At 44.2% G+C, this 13,069-nt stretch overlaps 6 protein-coding genes across 6 annotated transcripts; 3 read left to right on the top strand and 3 right to left on the bottom strand.

Moving 5' to 3' along the window:
- Positions 1-104: 104 nt before the first annotated feature.
- Positions 105-1,001, bottom strand: EAF01_000358 (uncharacterized protein; the record flags this gene model as incomplete). The annotated part of the gene is made up of 2 exons (XM_038908608.1): positions 105-736; positions 791-1,001. 2 exons carry the CDS (start codon positions 999-1,001, stop codon positions 105-107), a joined length of 843 nt encoding a protein of 280 aa, XP_038775514.1.
- A 188-nt stretch (positions 1,002-1,189) lies between these two features.
- Positions 1,190-2,864, top strand: EAF01_000357 (uncharacterized protein). Its single transcript, XM_038908607.1, has 3 exons — positions 1,190-1,472; positions 1,544-2,051; positions 2,211-2,864. Exons 1-3 carry the CDS (start codon positions 1,347-1,349, stop codon positions 2,708-2,710), a joined length of 1,134 nt encoding a protein of 377 aa, XP_038775513.1. The 5' UTR covers positions 1,190-1,346; the 3' UTR covers positions 2,711-2,864.
- Positions 2,865-3,114: 250 nt separating this feature from the next.
- EAF01_000356 (uncharacterized protein) lies at positions 3,115-4,470 on the bottom strand (the record flags this gene model as incomplete). Its single annotated transcript, XM_038908606.1, has 3 exons — positions 3,115-3,233; positions 3,315-3,934; positions 3,992-4,470. 3 exons carry the CDS (start codon positions 4,468-4,470, stop codon positions 3,115-3,117), a joined length of 1,218 nt encoding a protein of 405 aa, XP_038775512.1.
- Positions 4,471-6,093: 1,623 nt separating this feature from the next.
- Positions 6,094-6,364, top strand: EAF01_000355 (uncharacterized protein; the record flags this gene model as incomplete). Its single annotated transcript, XM_038908605.1, has 2 exons — positions 6,094-6,178; positions 6,237-6,364. The coding sequence occupies 2 exons, from the start codon at positions 6,094-6,096 to the stop codon at positions 6,362-6,364; spliced, it is 213 nt and encodes a 70-aa protein (XP_038775511.1).
- Positions 6,365-8,008: 1,644 nt separating this feature from the next.
- On the top strand, positions 8,009-10,437 carry EAF01_000354 (uncharacterized protein; the record flags this gene model as incomplete). The annotated part of the gene is made up of 7 exons (XM_038908604.1): positions 8,009-8,237; positions 8,312-8,368; positions 8,432-8,772; positions 8,827-9,013; positions 9,128-9,607; positions 9,662-10,156; positions 10,208-10,437. 7 exons carry the CDS (start codon positions 8,009-8,011, stop codon positions 10,435-10,437), a joined length of 2,019 nt encoding a protein of 672 aa, XP_038775510.1.
- A 634-nt stretch (positions 10,438-11,071) lies between these two features.
- On the bottom strand, positions 11,072-12,685 carry EAF01_000353 (uncharacterized protein; the record flags this gene model as incomplete). Its single annotated transcript, XM_038908603.1, has 2 exons — positions 11,072-11,200; positions 11,258-12,685. 2 exons carry the CDS (start codon positions 12,683-12,685, stop codon positions 11,072-11,074), a joined length of 1,557 nt encoding a protein of 518 aa, XP_038775509.1.
- Between the last annotated feature and the right edge of the window lie 384 nt (positions 12,686-13,069).

Raw genomic sequence — 13,069 nt, 5'->3', positions numbered from 1 at the left:
TAATGCTGGGACAATCTTTGGCCTCCGAGGAGAAGGAGTTTATATTGCGAAATTTTGGGAAATCTATTGCTATGGTATCAAATTACTGTGCCATCAAGTCCTCCTTAAGTTGCCTTTTGAGCCTTCTTTCTCTCCTTCTCCATTCGCCTGATATCTCTGAGATCAAGAGGCTTTTCAATGCCCAACTCCTCTCTCAATTCTTCCACGCTCCTCTCCAACTGCTCCTCCCAATAAACATTAATAACTTCCTCCGCTTTCAATCCATTCGCAAACGCCCACGGCGCATATATTGTAAAGAATCTCCTCCTCTCTGCCGGCTTCAATGACATCACAGCAAACATACTCAGACCCGTCATTGGCAACAGAGTATTAGCAAACTCAAATGCCTTAAGCGCCACTTCGCCTTCCCTCACAATAGGTAGTCCCGTTATAGCATGATAGAAATCGTGACATTCGCGATACCGTTGCATAACATATGCGCATTCTTCATCATCAATGTATTTTACCGAATCTCGTGTATCGGGCGAAACTCCTTCGCGGTCCAGCCATTCTGCGTAGCACCTGCCTACAGTATTGGGGGGCAGCGCCCGGAGTCGTGTCATAGAAAGAGTCCTGGAAGATATCCTAGGGCGATCGCGCAGTATACGTCGACCGGTGGGAGAAGAAAGCATGGCATCGCGAAGACGGTATATGAAGTACGGTGTTGCGGTAGCTTCTCCGCAAGCTGCAATTAGATCTAGTTCCCCAGATTAGTTGAGAGCAAATGTGGTTTTAGATGATCAATTCATACCTGCGCGATAAGGATTGAAAAATGCCATGACTGCTGAGCCCACAGCCAAACCACCCCGCTCAAGGGAAGTAAGTGGTACATGGCCTGGATAATTTGGAGCGGGACGATGCAATACACTGAAGCTTCTGGTAGCTAAAGTAATAGAGCAGGCGGTAAGCAATTCCCTGGGGAGGCGGGATGCCTGGGTATAGAGACGAGGAGATAATGACATGTTCGGATTGTAACTTTGGATTGACCCCTCCAATGTTGACGGGGTGGGATGTTACTGTAGATCAGCTTCACTTATATTGCCTGCCGCTCTTTCGTCGAAATAGCTCTCGGCAAAAGCAGCACTAGAAGAAGAGTTTAATGCTACAATTCACATGCGCACGACAAATGATAGATGAGAATTTACATTGAATAATAATTAATCATAAAGTACGGATGCTCTTTCAAATGCTTATATCTAGTAGTTCTAAGTAAAGCTTGTGGAAAATATCAACCTACGGATCAATCATATATCACGATTTCACATCTTCTGCAGCAAGCAGCCCCTTCGTCTAACGACGGCGCGAGCATGGACATGCAAGTACATGAAGAGTTTACCAAATGGGCTGTAAATCAAGGCGTCATTATCAATAATGCTTCGCCTTTCCGATTCCCAGAAAAGGGCCTGGGACTCATAGCGAACAAGAATTTCGAGGTAAAATAAAAGAGTTGCTACATGGAATTTCACTCCTCTCAAAAAGTCATGCGCTTGCTAATCTGTAGTAGATAGGTGATACTCTGGTGCAGGTTCCCATAAAGGCGCTTCGTAAAGCTACAGATGTACCTTCACAGTTTGCAGCACTGGCACCTGAATTAGCTGTTCATGCTCTCTTTGCTCTATCTCTTGACGCGCTGCTCGGGCCGGAATGGAAAGCTACTCTCCCTGCCAAACAGGACATGCATAGTTCTATGCCTTTATTCTGGGAGCCCTCACTACAAGAGCTTCTTCCATACTCAGCCCAAGCTCTTCTTAAGACGCAAATGGAGAAAACCAATTCTGCTTGGACAATCATCTGCAAAGCATTTCCAGAACCACCCATAGCCTACGATGAATTCATGTACAACTATAGTATTGTCAACAGTAGGACGTTCTACTACCTTTCACCGAATATCAAATCATCCAAACCACAACCATCAAACCAGAATCGTCTTGCGTTGAATCCCTTCGCAGACTACATAAATCACAGTTCAGAACCCACGGTTGATGCTACTCTAAGTCGTGCTGGCTACACACGTGAGCAATATCATTCCTTTAACTTACTACCCCTAATCTACATGTCTTGTCACCCTAACCTCCATAACACAATTTCTGTAACACCCACACCTCTCCACAAAGTCCTCGCCTAAGCCCATTCCTAGACCCATCAGCAATCGCTAACCCCCAACAATCTAGTCACGGCCTCGCGCCCCATCAAGCAGGGCTCCGAAGTGCACATTTCCTACGGAAGCCACAACAACGATTTCCTCCTCGTCGAGTATGGTTTTATACTCCAAGACAACCGATGGGACGAGGTAACCCTAGATCCCTGGATCCTACCATTACTTAACCGAGAGCAAAAAGAACATCTCAAAGAGATGAGGTTTCTCGGTAACTACCTCCTCGATCACGACACCGTATGTTATCGCACGCAAGTAGTCCTCAGGATTATCTGTCTACCGATAGGGAGATGGAGAAGATTTGTACAAGGGTCGGAGGGCGAAGAGGTGTCTCAGAAGGCTGCGGATAAAGTTCTATTGAACATACTAATGGCTGGTAAGATGGAGATCATAGAAACAGTCAAGGAGATAGACGAAAGCCAGGCAGGACTTGAAAGTCAAAGGAATACGTTGAGCAGACGTTCGAAACAAATGGTTCTGTTGCTAGATAGAGCGTTAAATCGAACTAGATGCTAAACTTCGTTAAATTTTCACTTTGCGTTGCATGATGGACTTCTTGAGAAGCCCCCTCAACCTCACTAAATCACGACATGAGGCTCTGGCTGTTCTATTGATGTTCAGTCAATCAATCCGCCATCTTGTGTTTTGCAATACACTTTGTTCGTCTTGGAAGAGCAAATATTACTGACACTTGAAGCATCCTGCGAGATGGGTCAATGGAAGTCGGTGCAACTACACAGAAGGTAGAGACTGATTGAAAAGCAATCATCTGACAGCTCAAGATACATTCATCGTGTGAATCACACTTCTATGGTACATGCTTTATTTTGAAATACAAGTTAAGAACTGAAAGTGCTCATTATTCCAAATAACAATTATGCCAGATCCCCGAATTCAACGCCCTTTCCGTTATCTATACCTCATTCTGGTCTTGGTCTTTTGGCGCCGTGTGGATTCTGCCAGTCGCCACCAGCGCTTTGATTTTGTTGAAAGAAAGCAGGATTAAAGTGTGGTTGCATAGGTTGGAAGCCATTCCCGCCTATTTTCTCGAGTCAGTGATAAATCCCGTATTCCCTTCATAGCGTTTAATCTCAGCTGATGAGTAGCATTTTCGACGTACCTTGCATTGCACCACCCATCTGTGCCATGTTACCCATGTTCATAGGCATTCCCATTCCGCCCATTCCACCCATTGGCATACCTCCCATGGGCATACCTCCCATCATATTATTTCCCATACCCCCTCGGCCGCCTCTCATACCTCCAGGTCCACCCCGCATACCACCCATCATACCTCCACGATTGAATCCACCAAATTGATTTCCCATGGGATTCCCTTGAAATCCGCCACCCATTGAAGAATTAAAGCCCCCGCCCATAGCTCCTCCTGAGCCTGCGAAGTTACGATTGAAATTGCCTTGGTTCATGTTGTTGTTCATGCCTCCACGAGAAGAGTTGTATCCACCGCCACGGCCACGGAAATTACCACCAAAGTTGCCTGAAGTATGACTGCCCCTCTCACTGTTGTAGCCTCCGGGTCCTGAGCTTGATCGACTATTTTGGCCTTCTTTCGTGGCGCGGGCTGGCGCGTCTTTGGGTAACGTGCGGAATGGATTGACATTTGGATTGTGGAATGTGACGGTCTGCTTCTTCACATATTGGTGACCTTCGCCGAAAGCGTCAATCTTTCGTTTCACTGCCGTTGCAGCTTGTTGAGAGGTGAATTCTACGTAGGCTTGTCTGTGCAGAGAGTCAGTAGATGCTTGGCATTGGAAGATACTGTGTGTAATAAATCACCCCTTGCTCTTTCCATTAACCTTGTGCTCGGAGAAAGTCATCTCCTTCAGCTCATCTTCGACTTGAGCCTGATTGATCCATCCCCGGATATCATCGTCGGTGTTCCACCAGTGTAATTCTGATATGAGCAAGGCTGTAGTCGCACCTTGATCGATTGGGCGATCGTCGGAGCCTTCCTTCCTCTTTACACCTTGTTGTTGAGGGGCCTGTTTGGGTATGTTGAGAATATCTCGTCCAGATTCGTCGGTACTCTTTATCTTTTGTTGGCCTTCAGCAAGTTCATCCTTCTCATGACTAACCTTGATATCTACATAATCGTCATCTTGTTCTTCGTGTTTACCATTAGTTTCGGCAGCTGGTACGACAGAAGCTTCAAGGCCGTCAATCTTGACATCGCCTTCATCATCCTTCTTGAAAATTGTATCCTGTTCAGTGTTGGTATCTCCATAGATATCAATGTCGAACTCGTCATCAGCCATGGCGTCTGAATGTGCACACGAGGTACCTTGACTTTCAAGTGGAGGGTGAGTTTTGATTGAAAAATGATGTTTTGTATTGCTTATGAACAGAGTGAGTTGATGTTATGCCACAGGAAATTGGATTCTGTGAGAAAATAGAAACAGGATCAGCGGGTGAAAACAGAAGAAGGGCCATTGGATGGTAAAGGTCAACGCATGTATAGCATTGGAAGCAGAGTCTGAAATACATGGGATAGAATTCAATGAATACGTACACTCCTAAAACCTGGAGGATATTGCTTCAATAAGTGAGGTCAAAGTCCGAGAGCCTTCTTTGGCAACTACAGACAGAATGGAGATACAAGACGAAGCTCTGTGCTTGCAGTCTCTTTGAATTTTTGATGTAAAGAAGCCCAACAGATGAATAAACCTCCTATGCCGAGATATTGGAAGAAAGAGGCGAGGCAAGAAAATTGTAATCCAGCCTGAAATTGAAAAGCAGAAATGAAGATGTCAGTTGTCCAAATGCCTTGTTCATCAATAGCAGAAGCACAGAGTAACCGAAGCCTTGGTGTACAATTCCGTCCCTCAAATACCCTTCACGTCCAGTATTTATTGATTTGCTTATTTGACTTGGGTGTATTGAGTTGAACGGGTGGTGATTGATTGAATGCGACGGAGTTCTCGAGTCGACGTGAAGGTTCGCAATTGATATCTCTCGTCAGGACTCTGAGGTACGAGGATAGTACTTGACAAACTGTAGGTCAAGTCGAGTCGAATGTGTGGTACTTGTGTTCACCTTGAAGGGAAAATCGACTATGAGGGCAGAATATATCTATTCCTGTATTATCGAATTATATGGAAAGAAACTTGTGCTGTGAGAGTTCCATACAATATTTAAGTGTTAGGTGCGGTGTCGCGATGAGCTGAAATCCCCGTAGCTCGAGAGATTGATAATGGAGAGACTGAGTAGGTAATTGAGGAAGTAAAGACCAAGGATTGAGAAGGGGCATGTAAAATCAACAAGAAGGGAAATTTTGACACTTATACGTCGTTGTCGATGAAGATGACAATAGCGACGATGATATCAAAATGGAGAGAGGTAAGGAAAATGAAAGTTGGAACTCTTTCTTTGATTCTTTCTTCTCTCTCTCTCTCTGTCTACGGTTGGATTTCGCGCGGCCGCTGAGCTTTCAATACCTTTTAGTGCCCAGTGCTAATCTATTACCAGGAGCCAGGCAAGCTCAGGTGCTAACCAACCACTTGTTCCCTGTCAAATTGTCGATGGTCTTAGGTAATCATTCTTAAGTAATCATGGTATTTGATGCCTAAGGTAACACAGTCACACAACTTCACACTCACTACCATCTAGTTCCCTAGCTTTTGGATTTGGAGGCTTCTCATTGGATCAATCTACATGCTGTAATTTCTTTGAGCCTACCTTATCTGGCTTCTTCGAAATTCCCCAATTACCTGATATCTATTTGCTTCACTCGCAACGAAACTCGAAATCTTGGTCAATACAAATTAATCCTTCAATAAAAGCATAATTGGAATCTCTCGAGAATCAATTATCTACTTCCTCAATCCCAACCTCAACTCCTCAACTCCTCAACTCCTCAACTCCTCAACTTCTTCACAACCATGGCGGACCAAATTCAAGAGTTTATGGAGATTCCAAGAGACTTCATCAAAGATGGTACTCAATTTGTTAATAAATGCACAAAGCGTAAGAACCCGTATTTTCCATGCATTTCATCAGGACATGAGATTCTAACATATTGTAGCTGATCGTCGCGAATTCCTCAACATCGCACGAGCTGTCGCTATGGGATTTCTTATCATGGGAGCCGTTGGATACATCGTAAAGTTGATCCATATACCACTCAACAACATATTGGTCGGTGGCGCTTAGTTTGGGGCTGGAAAATGGAGGATGATTTCTGCACTACGGTGACTTGGTCGTTCGTGGGGAGGAGGGGCATAGAACCTGGACCGAACGAGGGCGAGAGGGACGAGATGTTGGCGTATAAATGGATGGAGTTCTCACAAAATCTAAGGATGTATTATATTTGGCCTTGGTGGTAGTTACTGTTCCTGGCATTGCTTGCGCCTGGAACAATTGGTCCTGCACTTCCAAAGTTGCATGGGACTAAATTAAATAATATCCGGCACATTGTCAAAACAGCCACTGTGTATTGCGAGACTTTTTCCTTGTGAACAACGTTGGATAAAGGTCGGAGTTGCGATTTGGTTGACGCTTTACATTATTCCAAAATTATGTTGGATCTAGATCACTGGCGATGTGTCGGATGGTAAAACCACTTCAAACCCAAGTAGGTATGAATACACAAGGAAATGCCTTAGCATGAGTGGATATGCTTGCAACAGATATGAATTACCAATGTTCTATTACCTTGGAGCCAAAGTATAGTGTTGGCTTGGAGTCTAAGAACGTACAATGCCTCTCCCCAGCTTCATCTCTGACGCTTAGCTCATTAACGAGATGATTGGAGGTACGCTCTAGAGGATGAACCTGGAATGAGCAGAACAGCGCATGATGGGGTCACTACCAACCGGTGTATCCCATACAGGGATGGTATATTACTCCATCATTTCATGGAGTGATGTTCACTGGTTTGTCAGAAGCTACTTAGCTGGTGCGTTGAGAAGATATAAACAGAGAGAAGTAAGGATGTAAGAATGTAAGAATGTGAGGCAGCAAGGAAGTTCAACCATGGTGGTGTGGGTTATATATAAAAAAGATATTGAATCGTAGAGTAAGATTGATGAGTGGATAATAATGGTTGGGGATGTGGATGCTCGATACCAAAATCGAGGAGAGCAGATCAAGTGTATACTATAGTTGGGCTAGTATTGCTAGCGCGAGATGTATTGAAAAGACAATTGAACGATAGAATGGCGTTTTACTCGTTGTGCTCGAGTGTATTTATTCAGAGAATGCCTAAGCTCGAGCTCAGATATCCAGTTGTACTGAACGACATGAAAGGATGAGAATGTATTTCGAGGATATATTCTGATGCTTTATTTTGAGAACATACCTAGGCATCTCGAAAACCTGTCCATCGGATTTAAATGGATTTAAGTAATCCTACTCCGTACCTGGTAGTGTGTGATAAGAAACTCCGAGGTACTGATAAGAACAATGACCCTCTTTCCACTACTCCACCCCACTGACAAAGCATCATCCTCACCTCATGATACCTACCACTACACTTTCCCTCGTACCAATACATCTTGAGCAGTAAGCTTCAATTCTGATATATGTCTGATACATTCAACATTATACCAATTTCTCATTTTAATTGACAGGTGCTAAACGTCATTGTCATTCAACTCCCATGAAATCTAAATCCATCTAAAATGAACTTGAAGTGCACCAAGTAGTGCATCGTTGTGGAATAGCTACCTCTCTCTTTGCCACCTACATTGTTTACTACCCCATACAATACTACTGAAAAAATTCCTTTTCCTTGTTCTGCTCCGAAGAAGCATTAGAAACCCGGCGTGTTGATTTACTCGCACTCTACTATTCTCAATGGCTTCCCAAGGAACCGTGTCGGGTGCCTTGCCGTCAGATAATTCCACGGCCGGGAATGGAGCGGGGGATGATATAAATCTCATAGAAGAGGGAAGAGACGACGAAGAGGATGGAAACGTAGACTACGGTTATGGCGACAAGCATGATGAGGATGATGAGATTGGTGAGGATGATGATGATGATGACGATGACGAAGATGACGACGACGACGACGAAGTTGGTTTCGGTAAGTCTAGACTATCATTGGATGTGAAAACTCTCCTAGGCAAGTTTTACTGACATATGTCGCCAAACTTTCAGATGTGCAAGTTGAAATTGAGGACGATGAAGACGAAGAGGTCACCGCAGTCGATCATAGTGAGACCTACACATCCTTCACTTTGCTCCATACCATCTGGCTTATACTCCGATTCCATTTAGCTACACGAACACGATATCTTCTACGAGTATTGGCCGCCCACCCAGATGTTCGGAACATTATACGCTTTACCACTGACCTCGACGAGGACGAGGACGAGCTCGCTCTGTGGCCACGGAGGCGAAGGAGAAGTACACCAGATCCGAATAGGTTCCCTAAAGTGCCAAGCATTATTGGGGAAGAACTAATGGCGTCGGGTGATTTTGGATCCAATGATGCACAAACTCCAGGCAGAGATGACCACATGAAGGGACGAAAACGTTTGGCAAGAAGAATACTAGACCGAGAGATAGCATCAGGGAACTTTGCAGCCCAGGTGATAAATCGGAAAACAATGGCACAAGTGAGCAACACATAGGCAGGCACTTTTTTAGGCAGCGTACTAATAGATCCCCAGGAAATGTTACCATCTTCGAATGCCGATACTATAATCAATTACGATGATCCAGTTTATTCAGGTCAATTCTCGGATGACGGTAACTTCTTCTTTGCCGTCACCAAGGATTTCAAAGTCCGCATGTATGATACATCAAATCCTTATAAGTGGCGGTATTATAAGACTGTAAGCTACCCTTATGGGCAATGTAAGCACAATCTTCTTGTATCATGGCCTATTTCGGTCCCAACACATGATCCATCCGCGTCTTCGTTAATTCCCACTAAGTCCGTAGAGCATCTCAAGTATTGACAGTCATTAGGGACCCTTACTGATGCTTCACTGAGCCCTGACAACAAATATCTCGCTTACACCTCCATACGTAGCACGGTTTGTCTCGCTCCGACAGATCCAAATGATATGGGAGATCCTTATAATCTGGAGCTCGGTGATCCTGGCACTGGTATGCGAAATCCTAGGCTCGACCGGCGAGGGTCATTTGGTATTTGGTCAATTAGATTTTCTGGTGATGGACGTGAGCTTGTTGCCGGAACCACAGGCGGTTCCATTGTCGTCTATGACATAGAAAGTCGTCGTCCACTTCATAGGATTTTCGGGCATGATGAAGATGTCAATGCAGTATGTTTTGCCGACAAATCATCGCCTCATATTCTTTACTCTGGATCAGATGATACAACTATCAAGGTGTGGGATACCAGGAGTATGGGCGATAGTCGAGAAGCGGGTGCATTTATTGGTCACATTGAGGGATTAACGTATCTCGATAGCAAAGGAGACGGTCGTAAGTTTTCTTAACCGAGAATATTCAAGAACGGTACACTAAAACAAAAAAAAGGCTATATCCTCAGCAATGGTAAGGATCAGAGCATGAAGCTATGGGACTTGCGTATGGTCATGAGTTCGGCTCAATTTTCCAACATCAGAGCAAACGAACGTCGCCCCGGAACAAACTTCGATTATCGCTGGGGTCGTTATGATGAGGATGATTGGTACCACGATAAAAATGACAATTCTTTGGTCACATTCAGAGGTCACAGAGTAATGCGGACTCTAATTAGATGTCATTTCTCTCCGCCTGGAAGTACTAATTCAAGATATGTCTATTCTGGAAGCGAAGACGGTAAAGTGTACATATGGAATATGGATGCAACGCTTGCGGGCAAAGTCGATGTTTTCCAGGCAACAAAGAATACAAGGCCACCCCCACCTGGCCAATGGCACGGGGGTTGGCATGGAGGATGGCGTGATGATATAGATGAAGTGAATAGTCCAAGGTGGAAAACAGTAGTTAGAGATGCTAGTTGGCATCCCACTGCTCCCATGATCGCTGGTAGGTCCACCTCTTCCAGCACTATTTTTTTTCTTGGCTAATAAATTTCAGCATCTGCGTGGAACGGCTATGGTACTGAGCAGGGCACCGTCACCACCCATTCTTGGAATGAGGGTGCTGAAGACGATGAAGCCGAGCCTAAAATGGGATTAAGAGTAAATGCAAAATTAGAATATGATTCTCACCTTTACCCGGCCCACTCAAGCCGCAACGAAAGACTTCGACATCTCAACAGTCACTTGCCGAATGCTGATGACGACGAAAACGACGAGGACGATTAGCGCATATTCAGGAGGGAATTCGCAGTTCGTAGTGCTAGGCGATATACTGTTAGAAGTGGTTAGGTATTGATGCATTTGACTCATTTCGCGGTTTCCAGTATAACAAATCCCGCTATCTTCGAAACTTAGAGCTACTTACAATGGTATTCAATTGTAGAAATACTTCAAAATATTCGTATGAAACCCACATGAAAGCTGCAACGGTATCACATTACAACGTGTGCCCTATCGTGCGTGCATGAATAATGTGAAGTCAATATTTTAAAGTTGTAGATGCTTATGAGACTGATATAGAGGAGCCGTTGATAGACTAACTGGTCTGTGTCAATTACGCTTGCTGCCCGCACGATTCTGGGGCGACATATGGAGTTCATGGTCTATAAGTAGTGACGAGACAAGTTATCCGATGTTATAATTAGGCATTTTGTGGAATGAAACATCATGACGCAACACTCGTCTCTCGGTGCCTGCACTATCTAAAACAGCAGTCGCATGAATGCGGGGTGCAAGTGGATTGACGAATATAACGAGCCATGGAAAATCCGTGAGCCTACTTGAGAGGATTACAAGACCGTCTTTGTGGCGAGGCCTCGCATTGGTTTCTTCATTTCTTTCAATGAAGCCTCTTGGCCGGTCATGATGTCCATTGATTTTGGTCTTCCAGTAATCGAGAGATATCCATTTCGCCAATATAAGGGAATGGGGGCTGAGGCCAATCAAAAGACTGCGAGAATGACAAACTGTCGGTAGGTTCTAAGGTAGGCTATCTGGTGTTAGGTTGTTAAGTGGGAAATTGGAATAAGATGGGTGGTAACTGTACCTTTAAAATCTCATGATTCAAAACAATTGTAGTTGAGTCGATTGTAGCGTTATTAGATGTGTTAGACAAGTCCTCGACCTGTGTAGGCTTGCTTTGAGACTGTGATGCTGTCCGAGTAGTATCGTCTTCCCCGGATCGAAACAGTTCGGGATGCTTGTTCCGGAAGCGATCTCTAAGATCAGTGGGCTGTCGGTCCTGAAGGTTGAATTGAGGATCTCTCTGTATCCTTGTCCACGCAGGCCCATAAATATCATAACCTTCTCTAATTGCACGATCATCCTGGCTGGAGAAGGGGCGTTTCTTCCTCCGATCTGACTGTTTGAATGGCCCTTTTATTCCTAGCTCTTGTAGGTCTGTAATCTTTCTCCGATGGTTTCGAGGCTTTCGCCTAGGATTAGAACCAGATTTTGACACAGTCTCATCAGCCTCTTGATTTTCCCCAGTCATGAAATTTCTAGTCAATGGGTCGAAAGTTACCAGTTCCGTTTTTGGCTGTTCTTTTGTACTCTCTGCCTTAGCATCATTCTGATAGCTTTCAGAATTACGGCTCCTAGCTCTAAATTCTTCCGGACAACAAGTTCTAAAGCGATCTTTCAGGTCTACTCCTGACCTATCATTGAAAGTGAAACTAGAATCTTCTAATATATCCATCCACTTCCCCACGCCATACTTATGCACACCAAGCAGCAGATTGTTCGTCTCGTGTTTGGTCCACTTCTTCCTCGTCTTGACTTCCTTTCTCTTTTTCTTCGTACTTGCTTTCTGACCCAAGACTTCCTGGGTCGTCGATGCAATCACACCGTCTGCTTCCAAACCCTCTCTCGTCGCTGTGACTTGAGGAGCCAAAGCATTCAAAGTATTTCTCCCATGACTGTCATAGAATGAGCTCGATGCGATAGGCGGGAACAATGCAGCCTGAGGGGGAGGTTCATGTAAGCCGATGATAATAGGTGGCACCACTTGTTTGTTTGATCTTTGCTTTTTGGGTGGTCTAGGCAGTTGAACAAACTCATCATTCCCATTCTCCCTATGTTGCTGCTTTTTGGGATGTAGTGGTCTTGCGTTGCCAGTATTGTCATCTAAAATCTTCCGCAGAGATTGCGGAGAAGAACTACCCAATGTACGTTCAAGTGCACTAATTTCCTTTCCCATACCCGCATTCCCACTTCGCAAACCCTCTTCTGAGTCACGATAATTGACTTCATTGTCGTCAATTGGAGCAATGGACGAGGAATGCTGCGACACTTGTGATGATGGCTCACCAGATCGTGTTCCAGCATTGGGTTCTAAAATAAGCGGTCGGTGAGAAGTTTGCAGAATGTTTCGATCGTGCAATGGAGGAAGTTCTAAAGAGGGGGAATTTGTGATGGCTTCAGATGCATCGTTATTAAGAATAGACATTAAACGGGGCTCAATAGTGGTACGCATTATGTTGTCGTTGAACCGACATATTGTGAAGACGATTAAAATTTGTAAATGTTCTCTTGTATGATGATGAATGGGTACGTAGAGAACACAAGAGAAATTGTCCAAGAAACGAGAGACAAGAGATAAGAACAAGAGAATGGAACGATAGGAAGAGAAGTAATAGATTATTGATGGATAGATGGAATAATGTAACTTTTGATGTGAGCTTTATTATTGATAAGTTTCAATGACTTTTCAATCTTAGTTCGTTCTAGATGATGAGCCTCACCAATGACAGATAATTACTGAGAATAAACATCCTCGCACGTTAAGTACTAGATTTGTTTATTCGATAGATTATTCATCAAATGTCTAATATTTCTACTAAATTCTACTATTTTGAGA

Source organism: Botrytis porri (assembly GCF_014898465.1).
Source record: "Botrytis porri strain MUCL 3234 chromosome Unknown BPOR_001, whole genome shotgun sequence".
NCBI classification, from domain to species: Eukaryota; Fungi; Ascomycota; class Leotiomycetes; order Helotiales; family Sclerotiniaceae; genus Botrytis; species Botrytis porri.
This window is presented reverse-complemented; position numbering and strand designations above follow the sequence as displayed.

Bases quoted from the DNA above. Each gene is read 5' to 3' on its own strand.
- EAF01_000357 (XM_038908607.1), top strand. From the start codon at position 1,347: ATGGACATGCAAGTACATGAAGAGTTTACCAAATGGGCTGTAAATCAA. The intron at 1,473-1,543 runs GTAAAATAAAAG...AATCTGTAGTAG, and splicing joins TAGCGAACAAGAATTTCGAG to ATAGGTGATACTCTGGTGCA. The intron at 2,052-2,210 runs GTGAGCAATATC...CCAACAATCTAG, and splicing joins AAGTCGTGCTGGCTACACAC to TCACGGCCTCGCGCCCCATC.